Source organism: Myotis lucifugus, unplaced genomic scaffold (assembly GCF_000147115.1).
Source record: "Myotis lucifugus unplaced genomic scaffold, Myoluc2.0 scaffold_15, whole genome shotgun sequence".
Classification (NCBI taxonomy): Eukaryota; Metazoa; Chordata; class Mammalia; order Chiroptera; family Vespertilionidae; genus Myotis; species Myotis lucifugus.
In genome coordinates, this window is record NW_005871063.1 from 11,913,384 (window position 1) to 11,935,947 (window position 22,564).

A 22,564-nucleotide genomic window follows, 5' to 3' on the forward strand; every position below is an offset into this window, starting at 1 on the left:
TAAGGTGGTATTCAAATCTTGGCTCTTACACTTAATAATATAAACTCTTTGGATCAGGAATATAATCTTTTTCATCCCATATTCTAACTTAAAGTGTGAAGTTCATTAGATTTTATGAATAAGTTCAATATTTTATGATTTTCTATAGGTTACTTTCATCTCTGAGTGTTTTTGTTTGCTTTGACACATTTTTAAAAAAACAGTGACAAATATATATCAAAGATTTAAACTGTAATTCAAACTCATTACATCCTTTATTACATGTTTTGCTTCTTTCCTGTCTTTTAAATTTATTACTTTAATGGGTTTTCTCTTTGATCGTTACCAAGTGTTTTATGAATCTAGGATCCTTAATTGCTTGGCCATGAAAGGTCCAGTTGGTCATAAATTTATCCTTTAGCCTTATTTTGGGGGGAGGGAGGGGGTAGTACTAAAAGCCAGCCAACTTTAGGCGTTTTTTTGTTTTTATTTTTTCCAAAATACACGTTTTAAATGTCTATAGTTAAATCACTTGATTTTTTTGTGATGCTTTGTGACCTCGTTAATGGAAAATTACATCTTCACATTACAGTGTTTTAGAAACTGTGTTCATATAACAATCACTTTAAGGCCTGTAATGACACACATGACTAATTTTAATTTACTAATCTTTTTATGTGTTATTTTTAAATCCTGCTCTTACAGATTTTTCACTTTTTGATCAACTAGTTTTAATCAGCAGCTCAAATTCATGTATTTGTTCATGGCTGAGATTTAGATTTTGGAGTCATTATAATATAGTTGGACTAATATTTTAAATCGTGGAAGCTTATAAAAATTTCCAAGGGAAAGTATACAGAATAAGAGGAATAATACCAAAGATGAAATGTCTTAATGATGGGCAGAGGTAGAAGAAAGCAAATTTGTGCGTGTGTGAAATATGAAACCATGGTAAGGTGATAATGAGTTCACTTAAAGTTGCTTTCATTTGGTGTTTCAAGTTCTTAAATTAGAGGGCCAAAGAGAAAACAGCACATGAAAGTGTAAATAAAAATGAAATTGAAGTCCATACAGAAAAATAATACTAGAGAAAGTAACTTCTGGTTCTTGGTTGTCCATAGAAGCCATCAAACCATTCAGGTGTCAGCAGTGGGTGGTAAGCAGTCAAATTGTCTCAACTCAACCTAAAATTGTCTGTATTGAATCCTTTCTGTTTCTTCTAGCCTTCAATTTTCCCACATGATGTGGGGGTGCCTTTTATGGTCAGTTTTAGAGAATATTTCAGTGTCAGCTGGATTCTTCACAGTGTCTAGTTTCAGGTATCTAACCTGTGTGTTATGAAGCCAGCATTCCCTCTCTTTATCTCAGCGTGGTACAGGGAGAGTGTTATGTAACCAAAGCACCAGCAGGCAGGAGACATGCAGGGAATTCAGTTCACTAATCTTGTGGCCTTAGATAAGACCTTTAACCTCGATGGTCCACGTTGTCTTCGTCCTCTCAGGACAGTAAAAGTGCTTGCCTGCCTGATGTTTTGAGTTGGTAGTGGATTTGTCCTAAAAATAAGAGATTTGTAAAGGAAATGTTACAATTAAAATTGTTATACCAATGATAAAGAATTTTTGCAGAATAATGATATTTTACTTTTTTTAATGGAGAACTTTGCTGTTGTTGAATATAGGTAGAGACATATGGACCTGATATTAATATAATCTGAGAATCCCTTTGTGGAATTAATTTTGTATTTTAATTTTATATTTTTCAGCCTTTTTGATATGATACGTAATAATTTATCAACCCCTCTGTGTTTCAGAAGTGTCACACACACTCTAGACACTTTGTTCAGGGACAAGTGACATAGTTTTCTTTGGTAAGGGTGGAAAGTATGGGTACAGTGTGCTTGCTAAACCAAATATGTTTTCCTTTTTGTTAAATACTGCATTACTTAACCCTACCTAATTTATAAAAGTTTATGTAGTTGAATTTTATAAGTGATAGCTTTGCTCTCTAATGCTTATATCAATGTGGGAATGGAATTTAACTTTTCCTTCCAGAAGTAATAAAGGAGATGATAAATATTATTACAAAATAAATTGAATTTATAGCAACAATTAGATATTTAAAAGGCTTATGATTTTCCCTGGCAAGACATTTATCATGTCCTCATTCTGTTTAAATGCAAACTATAGTAACAAAATACAAAATATAGTTTACCACATGCCAATATTTCTTCCTCTTGAATTTCTCTAACAATTCAGAGCATGTTTTCTGGAGAGGAAATACTTGGCTAGTAGGGAGAAATGGAAATCTGAGCTTAGATGTATAAGGAAGAAAAGTGCCATACTAGAAAATACGGATATGATTAAATGCATGTGGGAATAAGACTTGAATCTGTCTGTAATGGGACAATTTGATAAGCTTAATATATTTACACTTAAATCCCAACATCAATTAAAGTTTTACTTGTACTTCATTGATCTTTCAGTGAAGAAATAGTTGAAATATTTTTATTTTATTATCTTAATACTAGAGGCCCGGTACACAAAAATTTGTGCACTCGGGGCGGGGGGTCCCTTAGCCTGGCCTGTGCCCTCTCGTAGTCTGGGACCCCTCGGGGGATGTCCACCTGCTGGCTTAGGCCCGCTCCCTGGGGGAGCGGGCCTAAGCTGGCAGTCATCTCTCTTGCAGCCCGGGAGCCCTTGGGGGATGTCCACTTGCCAGTGGGGAGCAGGCCTAAGCTGCAGTCGGACATCCTTTGCGCTGCTGAGGAGGCGGGAGAGGCTCCCACAACCACCGCTGTACTGGTAGCCATCAGCCTGGCTTGTGGCTGAGCAGAGCTCCCCCTGTGGGAGCGCATTGACAACCAGGGGCAGCTCCTGCATTGAGCGTCTGCCCCCTGGTGGGCAGTGTGTGTCATAGTGGCCAGTCATTCCCAGTTGTTCTGCTGTTAGGGTCAATTTGCATATTACCCTTTTATTATATAGGATAGAGGCCTGGTGCATGGGTGGGGGCCGACTGGTTTGCCCTGAAGGGTGTCCCAGATCAGGGTGGGGGTCCCACTGGGGTGCCTAGCTAGCCTGGGTGAGGGGTTGAGGGCTATTTTTAGGCTGGCCACACCCCCTTCAGGGAGGGGGGTCTTGCTGGGGTGCCTGGCCAGCCTGGGTGAGTGGCTGATGGCTGTTTGCAGGCTGGCCAAGCCCCCCAGCAGGGACCCTCACCCCATGAGGGTGTGGCCATCCTGGGTGAGGGGCTGATTGCTGTTTGCAGGCTGGCCACAGCTCCCAGCCACCCAAGCTCCCAGTGGAGGCTGGCTAGAAGCAGGTATCTGGGATTTATTTATCTTCTGTAATTGATACTTTGTTGCCTTGAGCAGAGCCCACAGCCTGCCAGGGCAGGAGGGAAGCTTGGCTTCCTCCAGCGCTGGGGCAACCAAGCCTCCTGCTTGCTCCAAGCTCCATAGCTGCAGGCCGCCATCTTGGTTGGGTTAATTTGCCTATATCCGCTCTGATTGGCTTGTGGGCATGACTTATGAATGTAGCGGAGGTATGGTCAATTTGCATGTTTCTCTTTTATTAGATAAGATTCCACTGAATGTTCAATATCACATCTGCACACTTCGGAAGTTGTGGTAATCCCACAGATGGGATTTTAACAAATGTCTGCTTAGTATGCAAATGCTCCCCAAGTAGCATAATCAGCTGGTGACTTTTTGTAAGAGATTACAATTTCTTTCTATGAACTGTCGTGTATTTAATTCCCATGGTATGATGTTAAAGTGTCCTTATGCATCTGACTAGGCATATAGTTTTTATAACAATTTACTGTTTTGTATACTTTCAAATCTTCGTTGTAGATAACATTGTGGGTATCACAGAAGTCCTACTGGATACTCGTTAATACTCTGCTTAGAGATGAGAAAATACTCCCCTATTCTTGGTGTGCACTTAGTGTTAGTTTTCCATAACGGTTTGAGGGTGTGTAAACGCAACATATAGCTGTGAGTTATAGATTCCAGGTCTTATCACCCAGATACTCCACATGTTATTTTAGCCTTCACAAGAATTTGTCTCCAGATCTATCACTGTCCTCATTTAAAGATGAGGAAACTAAAGGTCGAAGGGAGTTTGCAGAGGGAGACGTGTGGTAAGTGGTTAATAATAGCACACACATTCAGGGTCAGGAGACCTCTAATCCAGGCTCTGCCACTTAGAGCTCTATGACCTTGGAAATGGTTCTTAACCTCCATAAATCTCAGTTTCCGAATATATTGAAAGGTCAAGAACGTCCAGTCTCATAGGACTATTATGAACATTAAATAAGATATAATACACATGGAAACTGCTTGACATACAGTGTGTGCTCAGTAGGTATATTACTACTAAGGAAATTACTCATAGCCAATCAGATGCTGGAAGAGGCACTGATGACAGTGCCCTCGGTCACTTTCTGACTCTTCTGTTGCTTTCTAATCCAGGCATGACATGTATGTGAAAGTGAGTAGTATTACTATAGCTTCTAGTAATTTTAAGAAGGGAGATGTAGTAGGTATGATATCTGAGAGATCAAACTTCATGGAAGGCATAAATTACATAGCTGGAGTTGAAAGGCCAGGACATAAAATAAGTTTTCTAAAACATCACATTGTAAATGACAATGGAAAGGGAGTTCATCCTTCCTGGACTCATCTTTGCAAAATATTTACTTAAATCCTTTATTGATTATTAACCTTGAATATGAGAGCAACAGAAACATTTGTTTGTTTTTCCAAGTGCCCTCTAGTGATCCTTCCCCAAAATGCACTTGTCACTTTTCCTACTTACGCAGTAGTAATACATATTAAATATCCTGCCAACATTTAGAATGGTAGGCGCTGCTGTTTAGAACAAGTTTCTTCTTTTCTTTCCTGTCTCAAGTTCCTGTAATACTTTAATTAAATCTCATTTGGTGCTTAATATTTTTGACATTCTTTTCTAGTTCTTTATTTCCATAGCTTAGATTCCCTACTTAAAGGCAGTCTGTCTAATGTCTAATTACATTGGCTAATATCCCCAATACAAGGCCAAAAACAAGTTGTAAATTACTCTGAGATGAATAGTTTCTTTCATTTCTTATTCATCTTCTCAGTGGCCCAATAACTCTAGTTGGAACTAACATCAATTCTATTGATTAAAAATTAATTTTAAAAGATTCCTACTAGATAATTTAGAAAGTTTAAGTGTGTCAATTTTCAAGATTGTTTCCTAATGTAAGAGTTTTAGTTTTGTGTGTACATTTTTTATATCATTTTAATAGAAAACTTACTAATATTTGGTATAACTCTTAAATTGTGCCACATACTGGAAATTTTGGAAAAGAAGTGGAGTTAACCCTGACATCATGAGGTTTTTAATGCATTTAAGCAAATTTGGCCATTAGAAAGCAAACAGCAATAACAAAACTTACAGAATAGAAAAAGAGAAAAAGTCTTTTCAATGAGAAGAGATTAAGCATTTCCTTTGGTCTTGATTAACTGTTAGATCAATTAATTTACCTCAAAGTATTTTTTTGGCCTAAGGAAATCTGTTCTCTGGCCTTTTGCAGTTGTTACATGCAGAGGCCAGACTTTTGGCCTCTTCTTTCAAAGAGATATGTTTCAGGTTCTGCAAAGGCAAGAACTTGGCATGAGATTCCAGTGTGACACATGCGCTTGATGATTTACCAGAACATATACTTCAAACAAGAAACGGTTTTATATGACTAGTGCCCCAGCGCACGAATTTGTGCATGGGTGGGGTCCCTCGGCCTGGCCGGCGATCGGGTGCGGTCTTGCCCAGTCCTGATGGGGGCTGGCTGGTCAAGGAGGGACCGCGGGAGGGCTCCAGGGCGTGTTTGGCCCTCTTGCTCAGTTCCGATTGGCCACTTAGTCCTGATTGGCCAGACCCCAGCAGCAAGCTAACCTGCCGGTCGGAGCGTCTTCCCCCTAGTGGTCATTGCATGTCATAGCTACGGGTCGAGTGGTCCAACACTCAGTCGGACACTTAGCATATTACACTTTTATTATATAGGATGCTTTGCTCAGACCCAGAGAAAAGCCAGTTATTAGTAAGTCTCTAGTTTTTCACCAAGCCTCATTATCTTTCTCACATAAGTCTACTGAAATCAGAAGTCTTAAAAGTAAAGTTAAAGTCAGTTTTGTTTAATGGTTTATCTTATTTAAATATCACAGGTTAAAAGAGAATAGAAAAATAGAAAGATATTGTGGCTGTATCTAAATGGTTATACTTTGTAACTAGTCAATCCATAAGCTCTGGAAATGGAGCTAATCATTAAAGCTTCCATTTATTGAACATATGCCAGGAACTTCACTTACATGCTCATTATTCTTCACAGCAATCCTGCAGGATGGTTGGTTGGTTTATTTCAGTTATCACTTCACATATTAGGAGACAGGCTGCAAGAGCTCACATGTTAAGTGGCAGAGCTAAGATGTGAACTTAATTATGTCAGACACCAACATTCACATGCTTCTGAATAAGATAATATTTGAGAGTGCTTGGAAAAATTCTAAATAGGTAAATAGTATTTATTATTTCTGTTCAGCTGTTGCCTCCCACACTACAAATACACACATGCATGTGTGTGCACACACACAATGAGAAAGAGAGATGGGAGGGGGGAAAATGAGAAAAAACATTACAGTATGCCACTGCTAGTAGTAAGCATCCAACCATGCCATCAGCCTTCCTTTCATATATATAGGGTATCCCCAAAAATGTATATACACTTTGAGTAATTATTAATTCCATGGGTTAAATATAAAAAGAAACAAACATCAACTGAGCTATCAGAAAAAAGTGTGTGTACATTTTTGGGGGACACCCTGTATTATTCACAAGTAGTTAGAAGATAGTAATGAAGGAGAAGCCACTTTACAAATGTCTGATACTTAGGATTAAACACAAAAAATTAATGTGCGAATCTTTATTGTGGATGACTTTAATACATTCTAGTGGGATAAAGAATATAGACTTGAGCCAATGGAAAAACATACATGTTTTTGGATAGAATGATTCAACATCATAAATATGATAATTCTTCATGAGTTGATTTATAGATTTAACATGCACCCCGTAATAATACCGACAGTTTTTTACCCCCAAACCAGTCAAGATATTCTAAACTTAATGGAAATATATTTCTTGATAAGGTGTATGGTTGATTCTTTCTCTTTAACACCACTAGTTTGTTGATGTTTAGAATATTATTTGTAGGTATTAAAATCATTTTTATAGGTTATGTTCTGATGAGCCTTATTCTCATAAGTAAGTATATGGGAATGGGATGAGTATTTATAGCTGCACCATGCAATTATTTGAAACTCCTAAGTTATATTCCAAAAATTATATAGGGAATCCATCAAAAATTATTTTTAAGAATCTGTCATCTGAGTTGGAAATCAACCATTGGCAAAGGATTATTTACTGTCATTATAGTACACACCAGTATTTCCTTTTTTGTGTGTTTTGTTTGGTTTGGTTTAGTGTATAGAGGTTTTCCCTCAGAGCCCTTGGAAACCACTTACTTGTAAAACTACTTACTGTATCATTGTTTTTCCATAGTTGCATTAAAATCCTCCCCAACTGACAGAAATGGAATCCAGGATAACTGTAGAACAAAATTTGGGGAAGGCCTGAACTTTCATGAAGGAGAATTCTTATTACAGGTAAATTTTAATAAATATAGTTCCTTATAATTAGGATGACAATTGCAAATGGAGAATCCATTCATGGGTTATTTAATTATTTCCAGTTCATTTTGAGTTAGAAGTCACCCAGCATCGCATTCCACTTCCATTTGCACTGCAGTAGCATGTAGTGCTCCATTCCCCAGATATGTGGTATGTCTGTGAGTGTGTGTGTGTGTGATTTGTAATCATTTTAGCCATTTTAAAGAGAAGAGTTTTTAGCAATAAAAGTAACAGCCTTAATTGAAGTCAGTATTTATGAGTGACAATATTAGTCACATTACTGATTTTATAACTTTTTTCTCGGTAGGCTCTGAATGGCTTTGTGTTGGTTGTCACTACAGATGCCTTGGTCTTTTATGCTTCTTCTACTATACAAGATTATCTGGGATTTCAGCAGGTAAATATTTATCTCAGGTCATTAAAAAAATTTGTACTTTTTATGTATCTTATACTTTAGGGACACAATTGATAATTGCTATATATAAAATATCAAATAAAATGTGCTATAGGATAAAAATTATATATTTTCAGCTAATATATTTGATACTATTAATAATTTACTACATTATGATTTCCTTAAATGTTTATGGAATTTATGGATATTATGTTTCTCCTTTCACTTAAGAAGGAACTCTTATGTAAAAGAAACATTTAGGTAAGAGGCAGATAGGGTTTGAATGGGGCAGGCAAGAGGATATTTGCCATCTAATTAGTATGGATATCCACTGGAGGACATAGGGCAACTATGAAATGAAGGAGGTAATATGTAAAGGTACAAGCAAAATACCATGGCTTATACCTTTAATTCTGATTTATGGGGATTATGGAAGCTTTCCTGAAGGTAATGGTATTTAAGCTAACTTAAAGAAAGTGTAGGATTCAGATGGGTTGACAGTTGTGGAGGGAGCACAGGGAGGAAAAGACAGAAGTACTATAGCTGTCGACTGGAAGTCCTTCAAAAGAGGTGAATGTGTCTGGTTTATTTTATGTTATTGAATGAATAGTGAATAAGTGGACTGGTGAGTAAGGTGTTTGATATATTTGAGGGAAAAGAATATAAGATGTGCTTTGAGCACAGTTGAATGCTAGGTATACTTATGTATTAATAGTTCCTAAATTCTGCCTAAGACTCACCTGAAGAACTTGATAAAATTTTATAAAATCTGTAGGCCTCAAACCCCCCAGTATTCTGATTCAGTAGATGAAGGCGAGACCCATGCATTTGTATTTCTAGCAAGCTCACAGGTGATGTTGATTGCTGGTTTGAGAAGCACTGTTCACACTAGTATATAAACTGAAGATTAATCTGTGCTCTATACACAATGGAAGCCACTAAAGGTTTGTGTTAAAGGGAATGTGTATACTCCAATCTGTGTTTCAGATGATAACTCTGGCAATTGTGTAATGGCTGTCATAGAGATGGCTTAATGCTATAAGGTCAAGTTCATAGGGAGATTTCTCTAGAGAGCTAAAATAATGGAAACTAGCTGTTACCACAATTTCTGAAGATATTCCTGAAGATAATTTCGCTGACCCAGCCTTAGAATTTCTTTCAGACTATTTAAATTATGAAAATACACTGATGTCTGTGGAAAGGCCTGTTTGAGACTTAATTATCTAGTTATCTTAATTATTTGATAATGTAATTCCTATCCATCATGAAATAAAGAGATTAGCTTTCCCAATCTATTTTTTTCCTATATGTATACATTAGCCTAGATGTTCGTGTCTGACATGGGTGGTGGCTTAGGCACCATTGAACTGCACGTTGTCACTCCTTAGTGGGCAATGATATTGATAGAGTGATTCACTATCAACCATTCCTTTTAGTTGCTTAGTATGGCATAAAATAGAATACACAATGTTATCACACACAGTGTTTTGTGAAACTTCCATGTGTCTATATGTACATATGTGATGGATGGAAAATGTATTTAGTACCATGAGTTGCAGTTTAAAAAAAAAGAAAAATACTGGTTTAAGGATTAAGGGCTCATTACTGGAATACATGCTGAGAGGCAAGTGGTGGAAGAAGAATTCTACCCTGGTAAAGGCATGTCCCTTACTCTTATGGAGTCTATTTAGAGTAATTCAATCTATAGAAAACTGTTAGAAAACGAAGAAAATACATAATGAGTACTATTCGGCTTAGAGAAGTCAGAGACAACTGGATATTTCCATAAGGTTTTGTGAAAAATGTAGGACTTAGAAGATCAAAAGGGGATAAAAATAAGCAGAATATAATATGTTGTAGTTAAGGAGTGAAGATGTGACTTACTTGACTGAAAAACGTTTATGTGGCAAATAACTTCTGGCTTATCAATTGCAGAGCTGGTCTCTTTCTAGCTTTTCCTGTCTTGGGTAACTGGAGAGCTTTGCAAGCCATTTGCTTTATTCATCACTAATCTAGCTAGGTTCTGAAATTACTTTAGTATGTCATATTTATTTCTTAAATCGGTACTATTATTTTATTTCTTTGTATTTTTTTCCTTAGTCTGATGTCATACATCAGAGTGTGTATGAACTTATCCATACTGAAGACCGAGCTGAATTTCAGCGTCAGCTACACTGGGCATTAAACCCCTCACAATGTACAGACTCTGGACAAAGAATTGATGGTAAGAATGTTTATAAAAAGATAGCTTTGGACCCTGACTGGGTATCTCAATGATTAGAGTGCCATCCCAATACGCCAGAGTTGCAGGTTTGATTCCCAGTCAGGACACATACAAGAAACCAAGGAATTCATAAATAAGTAGAACAACAAATCCATGTCCCTCCCTCTCTCTCTAAAATAAATAAGTAAAATTTTAAAAAGGTAGCTTTGGTGTTTTTAATATAATGCTATGAAAAGAGGCAGAGAACTTAAGGGGCAAAGAACTCCTTGGTGAGGGTAGGAAAGTAGTGGAAAGCCATGTGTCTGTACCTGTAGTTCACAAAGAGGCTGGTGAGCTAAGGAATGTTCTTTTTCTACAAAAAAAGTGAATGATTTTATTATTTTGTTTATTTGTAATGATTTTTATTTGCTATTAATAAAAAAATGAATATATCTAAGCACTATTATGATAGCCATTGATGACTATCAAGTGGGAAAGTGTTGCCATACTCAGTAATGCATTTTATAAAATTACTCATACTGTTGTGAAAGATGGGAAGGAATGTACAAGCTCAATTCTGGAGTGTGTGTAAAATGTTCTGTGTTTTAAAAGGCACACAATTAAGAAAAAAGCAGACTAGCATATCCAAGTATTAAAAAAAAACCACAAAAAAACTTTTTCTCAATGCAAGCAGTGTTTCCAGAAGTTTGTGGAAGTGTTAAAAAAGAAAATAAAATGGCATTGAAAGTGGGGAAACTGTTAGCAGTAATTGGTCAGTAGAAATTTTAAAAAACTGAGTAAAGTTCTGTGAGATAAAAGTGATATTCAGTAAATTTTAGTTTCTTTTCATTAGCTCCTTTTCTGAAAATGATTATCTTCTCGTACAGACTCCAGTTTAGAAATTAACATAAATTTCAACTATCTAAACACTTAATTTTACAGCAAAGTGGAAAATAAATTTGTGTTGCTGTTATTTCTCCAGAAGCAAATGGCCTCCTCCAGCCAGCAGTCTACTATGACCCAGACCAGCTTCCTCCAGAGAACTCTTCATTTATGGAGAGGTCCTTCATATGCCGACTGCGGTGTCTGCTGGATAATTCGTCTGGTTTTCTGGTAAGATGCAAAATCTTACGACCCTGTCATTTGCTATTAAGTTATATAAATAAAATAGTTTAAATGAAACAGATATTCTTTGGTTATATTTGAGTTTGGCTTTAAAAATCCTTTTCATCAAATAATTAAGAAAAATCACTTTTAAAATATCATTATTTGTGATTTTTGAATCTTTTTCTATAACTCCAAAACCACACAGATTAAGGGAAATAACCTAGAAGCTTGTCTTTTGCCTAATTTTAGGACTTTTTAGGTATATGATGAAGAACTATGTAGCTCTTCTTTAATAGCAGAATGCTTACTCACTTTGGATATAATGCCTTCTAGACAGAGAAATTATCCTGGCCTTTTCCACATGCCTAAGATAACTGCCACGTAGAAAAATGGTTGTACATTCATGATTGCAGAATCATCGTGTGGTACGAGATGCTGTTGCGTGGTCTGAATACCTGGGTAGGATAATTACAGAGCAGTTTAGGCAGGATACTGAGACACTCCAGAAGAGAAAGTGCCCAAATAAGTTTGGGAGACAGTTCTTAAATTTTAAATGGGTTTTCTTACTGCAGGACTTTTCAGAGCCTTTACCAAGGGTACATATTATGCTGTAGCCTCAGTGGAGAGGATCATTGAACCCTTTGTTAGAAGCCTATGACACATGAAAGAGGCATGCAAATCTGTGTTAAAACTTGCCCTGTTTTTTATTTAGAAAATAAAGGGCAGCATAGCTATCCCAAAGTGTACCCCCCAGAACATATAGTACACCCCACCAGCACAGGAGAAAGAGACTACAAGGTATAGTGTATATTACTTTTGTGAATTATCAGGAATTTGAAACAATCAAACCTTAAACATTAGCAAACAGTGATTTTTGTGTTTATGTCATAATGTTGCTGACCCAGCGTTAGAATTGCTTTGGGATAGTTTCGTAGTAGTGATGATCAATTAGTATGTATTTTCTGAGATGGAGTATGAGTGTAATTGGGTCTTTTCTTTCTTGTGCTGTTGTCATACTGATATTAGAATTATTCCTTGGCCTGGTTATTACTATTTTAAACAACTAAATTGATCATGCTCCTGCTTCAATTGCCTTTGTTTCTTCTGTCTTCTACAATTATTCTCTATCTTTACTGTGATAGAACTCTGCATTCTTTGTGATTTCATGAGTCATTTTAATGTTTTAATAAAACTATTTTATCTTTATATGAAAGATTCCCATGTGCTATGAAATATACTGTGAGCTGTGGAATATAGTTCATGTGTGTTTGAAAATTAGCATGTACTTGATCACCATTTATTCAGTCAGGAAATATATATTGAGTGCACGGTGTACAAGGAGCTGTGCTAGGTGTCAGTGATGGGACACTTGCACACTTAGAAAATGATACAGGTGTTCTTGTTGTGACCATTAAAACGCCAGGAGTGCTTCACCTCTCTGTCCCTTCAGAACAGTCCTCATACTACTTTGGGATTGTTTTCCTGTGGAGAAAGGAATGAAAGAATGTAGCAGTTGTCAGCTTCAGGAACCTTAGATGTGGCCAGGACTGGGGCTTTTCAAAAGTAATGATTTTAAACTTAATTTTAATGAGCTATCTTTTGTGTTTTTAAGGCAATGAATTTCCAAGGGAGGTTAAAGTACCTGCACGGCCAGAACAAGAAAGGGAAAGATGGTTCGGTGCTTCCCCCTCAGTTAGCCTTATTTGCCATAGCTACTCCACTTCAGCCACCCTCCATACTTGAAATCAGAACCAAAAACTTCATCTTCAGAACAAAACACAAACTAGACTTTACACCTACTGGTTGTGATGCCAAGTAAGTAAAACTTTTCCAGTTTTGTTTTTATTAGATGTATATATTGTACAATGCAGCAAGTCTCTTATGGAATGTAAAATATATAGTGCAGATTATAATATTGTACATTATTATAGTAGCTGCTATTTCATACTTTTTCAGTATCTTCCTTTTAAAATAATTTCAGGTTCATCAAATTATCTTACTCTATAATTTTTTTAATACCACTTGCCCCAATTTCTATGTCATAATGATGATGATTGTTAGTTTGTTTTACATTTTAAATTATACAAACTTTATTTGAATTTTAGCCCTGGAAGTTTAGTAACTTCTAGAGAATTATGTTTTGATATATGAATGCCTAATATCATACTCCATGTCATTGCCTTTCTCTTTTCAAATATGGAAATACAGAGATGTTTGAAAAACCCTGCCCCTTGAAAATGGAGTACAAACATTCTAGATTTTTACTAAAGGTTTTGTTTTCCTATATAATCTGCTCTGTTAGATTTATCTTTAACTTTTTTATGGTCTTTATTCACGAGAAGAAAATGGTCTAAAACCGAAATTTGCAGCCATAAGCAAAAGAGAGCAGTTACATAGATTTCCACCTGCTAATGTAAAATTCTGAGTGTCAAGTCAAATCTATTGCAGCAAATAGCATATAGCTGATACCATTTAACATGAATGAAGTAACAACATCATTTCAACTTTATTCCTTTATCTTTTTAACAGAGGAAAACTTGTTTTGGGCTATACTGAAGCAGAGCTGTGCATGAGAGGATCAGGGTATCAGTTTCTTCATGCTGCTGATATGCTCTACTGTGCTGAGTACCATATGCGGAGTAAGTTGCAGTTCCTTGTGAACATGTTCATAAAAAGGGCATATACCCTAGTGCATGTTTCAGGAAACTGTTTGAATAATTGTCTACTAAATATCATACTTTTATGATTAACTGCTCTACAGCTGCCACGGGAATATATAGTAGTTTATCTTTGGTGACAAATATGTCAAATTTGGGTTTGATAATTTTTTAATTTTTATTTTAGTGATTAAGACAGGAGAGAGTGGCATGATAGTGTTCAGGCTTCTTACCAAAGGCAATCGATGGACCTGGATCCAGTCTAACGCCCGCTTGGTTTATAAAAATGGAAGACCAGATTACATCATTGCAACTCAGAGACCTCTAACGTAAGCACAAAACTTAGAATGCTTGCTGTCATTGTTAATAACACTTTAAACAGTCCTGCTTAAAAACTTAAATTCTAAACGTAAATAAAATAAACTGCAAATAAAAATTAAAAAGTTAGAATAATATGTTTAGAAAGGAGAAGGCATAGGTGAAGAACATTAAGATAGAATTGACAAACTTTACTGAACAACTAAATATGTAGATCTATGGAGGAGAATAAAGAAAACTTCAGGGTTTTATCTTGGGTATATGCAGGAAAGATGAAAATCTAGTGCCGTCTGTAAATATATCATTGCTTTGCTTAACATAGGTTTTCTAAGCAAGCACTGATTTTGAGGTTTCTTACATATTCTGGAAATGAGTATTTTGTCAAGTATGTGCATTGTAAATTTTCTCTAGAGAAGTGATTTTGGTAGGTGGCTTGAGATAAGAAATCAAGGTCATTTTTTTCCTTTTTACATCTATTAAAGCCCCACAATATTTATGAAGCAATGCCTCTAGCCATAATTTACAGTGCCACAAAGTTTTATGTTTATATTTTAGGTTGTAGTAGTTAATTTTTGCAGGGGGAATCATAAACCTCCCAAATCATCCCTGGTGAGTATATTAATGGATTAGGGTGCATTTTTGGATTAAAATGAAAGCTTGTCTACTATTTAAAAGCTGGATATATATGTCCAGCTGATCAGTAACATTTATTGAAAATGCCATCTTTCCTCTACTGCACTGCATTTTGATCAGATGATGTGTTTGTGGTTGTTTACTTTTGCAATCACAGCGCATTTGATATCTAAGTGTATGCCTTCCATTTTGCTTGTTTAGGATTTTTTGTTCTCCTTCAAGATTGCCTTGGCTCTTCTTGACCACTTTAAATTTTCATATACATTTTAGAAATAATTGTCAGTTCCCACCAGAAAATCTAAAGGGATTACAGTGTAATCCTAAACCTGTATTTGGGATTACACTGAAACTATAGCTCATTTTGAGATAATTAACATTTTTATAATACTTAATATTCCAACTCATGAACACAGTGAATGTATGTACAGTGGGGCCTTGACTTACGAGTTTAATTCGTTCCGAGACCGAGCTCGTTAAGGAGCTCGTTAACTCAAATTACTCTATCAACTCAATGCAAAAAATCGGCCAAGAGACAGCTGGTATCTCAAAAAACTCGTTAGTTGGGACACTCGTAAGTCAAGGTCCCACTGTACATATACTTAAGAGAACATGGTTATGTAATATTTACCTATGTCTTTATCTCATTGGATCTTGTACATCTTATTAATACTATTCCTTGATGTTTTAAATGATGTATACACACACATAATTTTCATATTGTGAATTATGCTAATCTTTTCCTTTATAGCTTCTGACTTTTGTGTTTTATTTAGAGATGTCTCCCCCACTCATATTCCCAAATTCTTGCAGTTTGTGTTTATATTGGGATCTTTGTTCTAATGACTATACTGTTTTTGGGGACAAATTCTAAATCATTTAAATTTTTCCAAAAAACAATTTTATGGCACAGAAAAATGTATGTCAAATAAAAAGTGTTTTCCCTACTGTCAATTACAATGTATTTTCCTTGCTGTTTTTGTAATTTTAGAGATGAAGAAGGAACAGAGCATCTAAAAAAACGAAATATGAAGTTGCCTTTTATGTTTGCCACTGGAGAAGCTGTGTTGTACGAGACAACCAACCCCTTTCCTCCCATGATGGATCCCTTACCAGTAAGGACTAAAAATGTTACTAGTGGAAAAGATTCTGCTACCCAGGCAACTCTCAATAAGGATTCTCCCCATCCCAGTTCTGTCTTTGGTGCCATTATGCAACAAGATGAGTCTATTTATCTCTGTCCTGCTTCAAGTAGTGATCCTTTCGAAAGAATTTTTTTAAACGAATCTATGGACAAATGTAGTAAGTGGCAGGACAGTATTGCACCAGTGGGAAGTGATATCCTGGAACATGAGCAAATCGGTCAGTCTCAGGAAATGAACCCGACACTTCCTGAAGGTCATGGAGGGCTCTTCCCGGACAATAACAACAGTGACTTGTACAGCATTATGAAACACCTAGGTGTTGATTTTGAAGATGTTAAACACATGCAGCAAAATGAGGAATTTTTCAGAACTGACTTTTCTGGTGAGAATGACTTCAGAGACATTGACTTAACAGATGAAATCCTGACGTTCGTCCAAGATTCTTTAAGTAAGTCTACCTTGGCATGTCCAGGTTACCAGCAGCAACCGTCCAGGGCACTGAACTCAAGCTGCATGGTCCAGGAGCACCTGCAGTTGGAGCAGCAGCATCAAAAGCAGGTGGCCATGGAGCAGCAGCAGCAACTGTGCCAGAAAATGAAGAATATGCAAGTCAATGGCATGTTTGCAAATTGGAGCTCTAACCACTCTGTGCCTTTTAATTGTCCTCAGCAAGACCTACAACAGTATAATGTCTTTTCAGACTTACCTGGGACAAATCAAGAGTTTCCCTACAAATCTGAGATTGATACTATGCCTTATACACAGAACTTTATTCCATGTAATTCGTCTGTGTTACCACAACAGTCCCAGGGGACACAGTTAGACTTTCCCCTAGGGAATTTTGAACCATCCCCATACCCTACTGCTACTTCTAACTTAGAAGATTTTGTCACATGTTTACAAGCTCCTGAAAACCAAAAGCACAAACTAAATCTACAGTCCTCCCTAGTAACTCCACAGACATGTTATTCCGGGGCTGTGTCCATGTACCCATATCAGCTGGAACCTCAGCAGAGCAATGTGGCTCAGATACAGTATGGTCCAACCTTGCCAGGCCCACAGGCATTTTTAACCAAGGTAAGGATGTTCTCAAACGATGTATTTATCATGTAAGAAGAATCACTAAAAGGGTTTATTTAATGTCAGGACTGATTTAATCTATTATCTAGAGCATTTATATCAGAACATTTCTAATTATGTCTGTGACTACTATTTTTTTATAAGCCAGTGCTTATCCAGTATGTTATGAACGCAAGTATATCCTATTTAGCTGAATTGTAAAGGAGAAAGAAATCAAGGGCTGAATATGTCCTTAAGTTACCCAGTAAAATTAGTTACAAGTATATTGTTTAGAATAGAGATTTTGGTTTATCTTCCTTGATTTTTAAAAATAATTTTCTCGGTATTTTGGATATATAGTTGAAATTGAGTTAAAAGATATTTCTTTGCATGCCTTTGCCTCCGAAGGTCCCTGGAATTTAGTCCTGGGCTCCTTGGTATTCTCTAGCAATCCCTCTATGTCTTATCTGCCACAGCCTCCTTTTATCCCATCAGGTGAATTGTTTTTTTCTGATGTGCTTAAAGGGGCAATATCGCTAGCTTTCTACCACGGGAGGTTGAGGTTGATGTTGTATTTTTACTGTTTAAATGTATCATCAAAACCCTTCTAGCAGCAAGCACACTAAAAAATCACTTCAAAAAAAAAAGTTAACCTGATTATATCTGCTCTCTCTGGCCGCCTAGGAATAAAGTATGTTTGCATTTATGCTTTTCCATTATAAAATAGTTCATTTAAAAATGTATTTAAAAGTTTAGTTTTGAAGAAAATCCTGACTAAAATTAAATTCATTGTTATGTAATAGAAAAGGGCAGTGAAGGTTTTTCTTAGTCTCATTCCTAACATCCTTTAGTTATAGTCTATTTCACAACATTGCTGTGAAGTTAATCATGAGTCGGTACCTTAACTCATATACTCTTGAGTAAGTGATAGAGAACTTACTTGTGTAATATTATATTTTGAACAGGGCTTGCATCAGCTCATGAGTTCTCTACAGTGATCCCTTCACTACTTCTTAATGAATAATAAGAATTCTGTAGACCTATATCTCTCCCCCTCTCTGCAGGGTAGCCACTCTGTATGTGGCTAGTCCCAGACGAGAGGTACTAAAAATATCTTCCAATTTTGGATATTTAATTTGAAAAAAGAATATTGAAATGATGAATTTCGGCTATATTAGGTTAAGGAAAATATATTAAAATTTCACTTTTTAATGTGGCTCACATTTCCATTGAACAGCACTGCTCTAGATAATACATTTAAAGAGAATTGCTGGCACATGTTAGACTGATGAGAGTAATTTATTTATTTATTTTTTTAAAATATATTTTATTGATTTTTTTACAGAGAGGAAGAGAGAGAGATAGAGAGTTAGAAACATCGATGAGAGAGAAACATCGATCAGCTGCCTCCTGCACATCTCCTACTGGGGATGTGCCCGCAACCCAGGTACATGCCCTTGACCGGAATCGAACCTGGGACCTTTCAGTCCACAGACCGACGCTCTATCCACTGAGCCAAACCGGTTTCGGCAAGAGTAATTTATTTAAGACCCAACATTCTCTGGGCAAATAGTATACCTTCCATTTGAAGACTTGACAGAGTTGCCATCATTGAAGATTTAGATTATGTGATTATTACTATATATTTAATATATGTTTTGAAGGATCTTTGAAGTAATCAACATTTTGATTACTGAAGCCTAGTGTTAAAGGTAGATTTTATTTGAAGGAATTATGGGTTTGGTTTTAATCTGAAAATTTCTATAACTCTCACTAATTATGTAGTCTAAAGGCTCTGTGATCTATAAAACACTACAGAACTATCTGTGTCCATCTCCCCCCCTTCCCCAGTAGCAGTTATAAAAACCAGACCAATTTCATTATAAGAAGGCAAGAAAGCATTTTAATAACTTGATTCTGAAATTAGGACAGTAATCATAGTGGTCCTAATTACAGAATCAGGTTATTAATTAAAAGTATAGTAAAAATAAGAAATTGGTTTAGGATATCATACCCATGGTATAATATTTTATGAGTAGTAGGAAATACTTAGGTCATCTGCAGTTCCAATGTTAGTAATCTCAATAAATTCCCTGGTCCCCAGAATTTGATATGAAATCTGGTCAAAGTAAACTTATTACAGAGACTATACATTGTGGGGCAAAAGCAGGTTTATAGTTGTTCAGATGGAAAATAATAAAAGAATAAACTCTGTTTCACGTACTCACAAATTGTATACCTACTTTCACCTCACCCCACATTACTTATTACTGTTACTCTTTGATTCATTAGTTTCTATCCAAACTGAAGGCAACACCTGATCAGATGCTCTCCTGATATATGGAATGCCAAATCTGAAGTGACACAGTTACACAACTCATCTATTAGAGAAACCAAAAGGTTATAAATGTGCTAATATATGTGCTCAGTATGTTTTCATTGAATGAATTAAAATTTAGCAACAATACAGTAATTTGAAGTTTAACATCATGTTGGGTGAAGATTTTAAAAATACATTTTAATTTTATTTAATGATTAAAGATACTTTAAAGATCCATTCTAATAAATTGCTATTTCTGTTTTCAGTTTCCAAATGGAGTTTTAAATGAAATCTATCCAGCTGAGTTAAATACTATAAATAACTCTCAGACTACCACACATCTTCAGTCCCTTCACCATCCATCAGAAAACGGACCTTTCCCTGATTTGACATCAAGTAGATTCCTGTAATTCCAAACCCAATTTTTACCTTGGTTTTGGTTTAAAAGGTGGAAGATTACAGTTACTAAACTGTCAATGTTGGACATCAGCAAGTTCACATGGAGGCATTGATGTATGTTGTTCCTACTGTTATTACCAAACCACATTTTAATGTTTTTCAAAGAGGAATTAAAAACATCAAAATTACATAGACTGTAATCATTCAAATAGAAAGTATATGCCACAGGCTGGTGAGATACCATCTACATTTCACATTCTGAGCATCACAAATTGTGCAAAATTATTCACGGGAACTTTAAGACTCTTAAATAAGTGGAATTATTTCTGTCAGGATAAAAAGAAAATGCTTTTGAGTTTTCAACTTATGAACCCAAAGTTACCAGAAGTATACTATTTCTCATATTTTTAGGTTCTGCATTTATCTCATGTTAAAATACATAAAATAAGTGGTTTGGTGCTTCTTCATTGTTAATGTAAGTGCCTCAAAGTTTTTTTCTACCTATAACACTGTAGGATGTATATTTTATATAAAATAATGCTTTTTCTTTTTAAAATTAATAACATTTTACACAAATAGTATTTGCATTTCTTAAATTCAATCATTTTTATTAATCCAGGCATGTTTTAACTGCACTACTTACCCGTTTTCTTCAGGTAAAGAACAAATAATGATTAAAAAGATAATTATTTATTATATAATCTAGTTGCTTCTAGACTGTAAATGTTGCTCTGTGCCTTACACTGAAAAAATTTTAAGTAAAATGTCTTTTCAGGTTATTTCTTAATTATTATGTAAATATTAATAGCAGCACTAAAATGTCAACAGTGTTTTCAGAAGAAAGATATACCGCCCTTTACCTCTGCTAAAGTCTCTACCCTGGTAGTTGAATGGTGCAGCATGAAAATCTGCTGCTAAAGTGACCATGTTTCTCAACCTACAATGAAGAGCAGGAGCTTGGTTTCTGGGCCATTGAGTAAATTACAGCAAAGCACCCATTTCAATGTGTGTACATTTTTCACAAACTGTTTTACATCTGTAATCTTTTAAGATAATAGTATGTTGACTTTATAAATTTCACTTCTTAGTACAGTGAAAACTATTTGTTTTTCTCATATTTGAGGAGTGTTAAGATTGAATATAGCAATGTTTGGTGCAAAGTATTGCTATGAATGGTGCATTGTATGCTTTATAGTGAACAAAATTATTTGTAAAATATTTTGAATTTTTCATGTAAAAACATTTTATATGCACATAAATAAGTTGAGTTTTACATATTTTATCAAATAGTGAATGCAACCCATTTAAGTTGGTATTAAAAAAATCGTGCAATTTTATTAATTTCAAACATTAGGTTATTTCTCTGGTAGAGTGACCTTTATTATCAGTAAGGCAAATTAATCACCCTACTAACTACTGTCCTCAGGTGATTTAAAAGAAGTGCCACCATCTGACATTCTTTTATTCAACTGTGATGTCAAGGGTGTAAGACAGATCTTGCATTTATTATATAAAAACATGATGGAATCCTAAGCTGAGATGTAGGATTAACATACATTTTTCTTCCCTTTTTTTGTAAGTTAATGTACATAAAAGTTGCTTCAGACAATATGTATGTCAGTTCTATGCATTTTCAGTCAAAATTTTGAATCTGTAGAATCAATGTAAGTATTGAAAACAACAAATTTGCCTAAAACATTTCATATTTTGTTTCCAGCATGAGGTGTCATTAAAGATTTAGTCATTAGACCAGAGGGTCTAGATTAATAATCCATTTTTACATTTAAATTTTTCATTGAAAGTCTTACAGCATTTTTGTTAGTCTTCCTTCATGTCACTGGATGTACTGTTTAGTGGAAGATAGGCTTTTAAAATTGTGAATATGGTGACAAGAAATTATACACTTATAAAATTAAAAATTTTAAAGTAATATTGTATATTTTTATCTCCATAAAATAACTAAAGCTTATCTAAGAATAAAATCACAATAAACCAAACCAAATACATCTTTGTCTGCATTGCTGAGTTGCCAAAACGAAGAGAAAACTCTATGTTGAGGGGTTTCTTTTTAGATGGTGTGCACTTCTAAGAACCTGGATGCGTCTGATTTGAACTTTTCCTGTACAAGTGGTTCGCACAGTACCTGAACATGAACCAGTGTTCTGCTGTATTATGAAGCTTTCAATCATTACTATGCACAAACGTAGTGTTTTTCAGTATTACTAACTTGTAGGTAAATGCTTTCAGGGCTTTTGTCTTTCCTTCTAAATGTTACTGCTTTACATATGCCATGCATACATTTTTTTAAAAAATATGATTTATAATATCCTTACTATTAAATAAAATTGTATGTAATAATATATGGTAATAAATAATCACCAAATATTGATTTTGTTTAATGTAAATTCTGGTTCATATAAAGGATGTTAGTATTTATTGTATAGTATTATAACTATGTTAAAGGCAATCTATAATGTTGAAGGATATGTTGTCGGTAATTAATAAATTTCTTACAAAGTTCTGCCCCTGGATATATAAAAAACACTTTCAGGAACATTACAGATTTAAAATGCTTCTGAAATGAATGATTCTAACCCTAACCGGTGTTATATTTAGTGCTTAGATCAGAA

The 22,564-nt window shown here is 35.4% G+C and overlaps 1 protein-coding gene across 4 annotated transcripts in view; it reads left to right on the top strand.

Moving 5' to 3' along the window:
- Positions 1-22,323, top strand: part of AHR (aryl hydrocarbon receptor) — a 41,658-nt gene extending 19,335 nt beyond the window's left edge. The window contains exons 3-12 of one of the 4 annotated variants that reach the window (XR_001347361.2): positions 7,575-7,678; positions 8,010-8,099; positions 10,197-10,320; positions 11,282-11,412; positions 13,019-13,221; positions 13,936-14,045; positions 14,251-14,392; positions 16,003-17,233; positions 19,508-19,615; positions 19,802-19,944. Coding sequence is in view for 3 of the 4 variants with exons in the window: in XM_006085050.3 (XP_006085112.1) it covers positions 7,575-7,678; positions 8,010-8,099; positions 10,197-10,320; positions 11,282-11,412; positions 13,019-13,221; positions 13,936-14,045; positions 14,251-14,392; positions 16,003-17,233; positions 19,802-19,945 (2,279 nt within the window). In the remaining variant the exon portion in view is untranslated. Of the gene's footprint in view, positions 1-7,574; positions 7,679-8,009; positions 8,100-10,196; positions 10,321-11,281; positions 11,413-13,018; positions 13,222-13,935; positions 14,046-14,250; positions 14,393-16,002; positions 17,234-19,507; positions 19,616-19,801 lie in introns of all 4 variants that reach the window. The other 3 variants (XM_023750769.1, XM_006085050.3, XM_023750770.1) reach the window with 3 other exon arrangements.
- Positions 22,324-22,564: the final 241 nt, after the last annotated feature.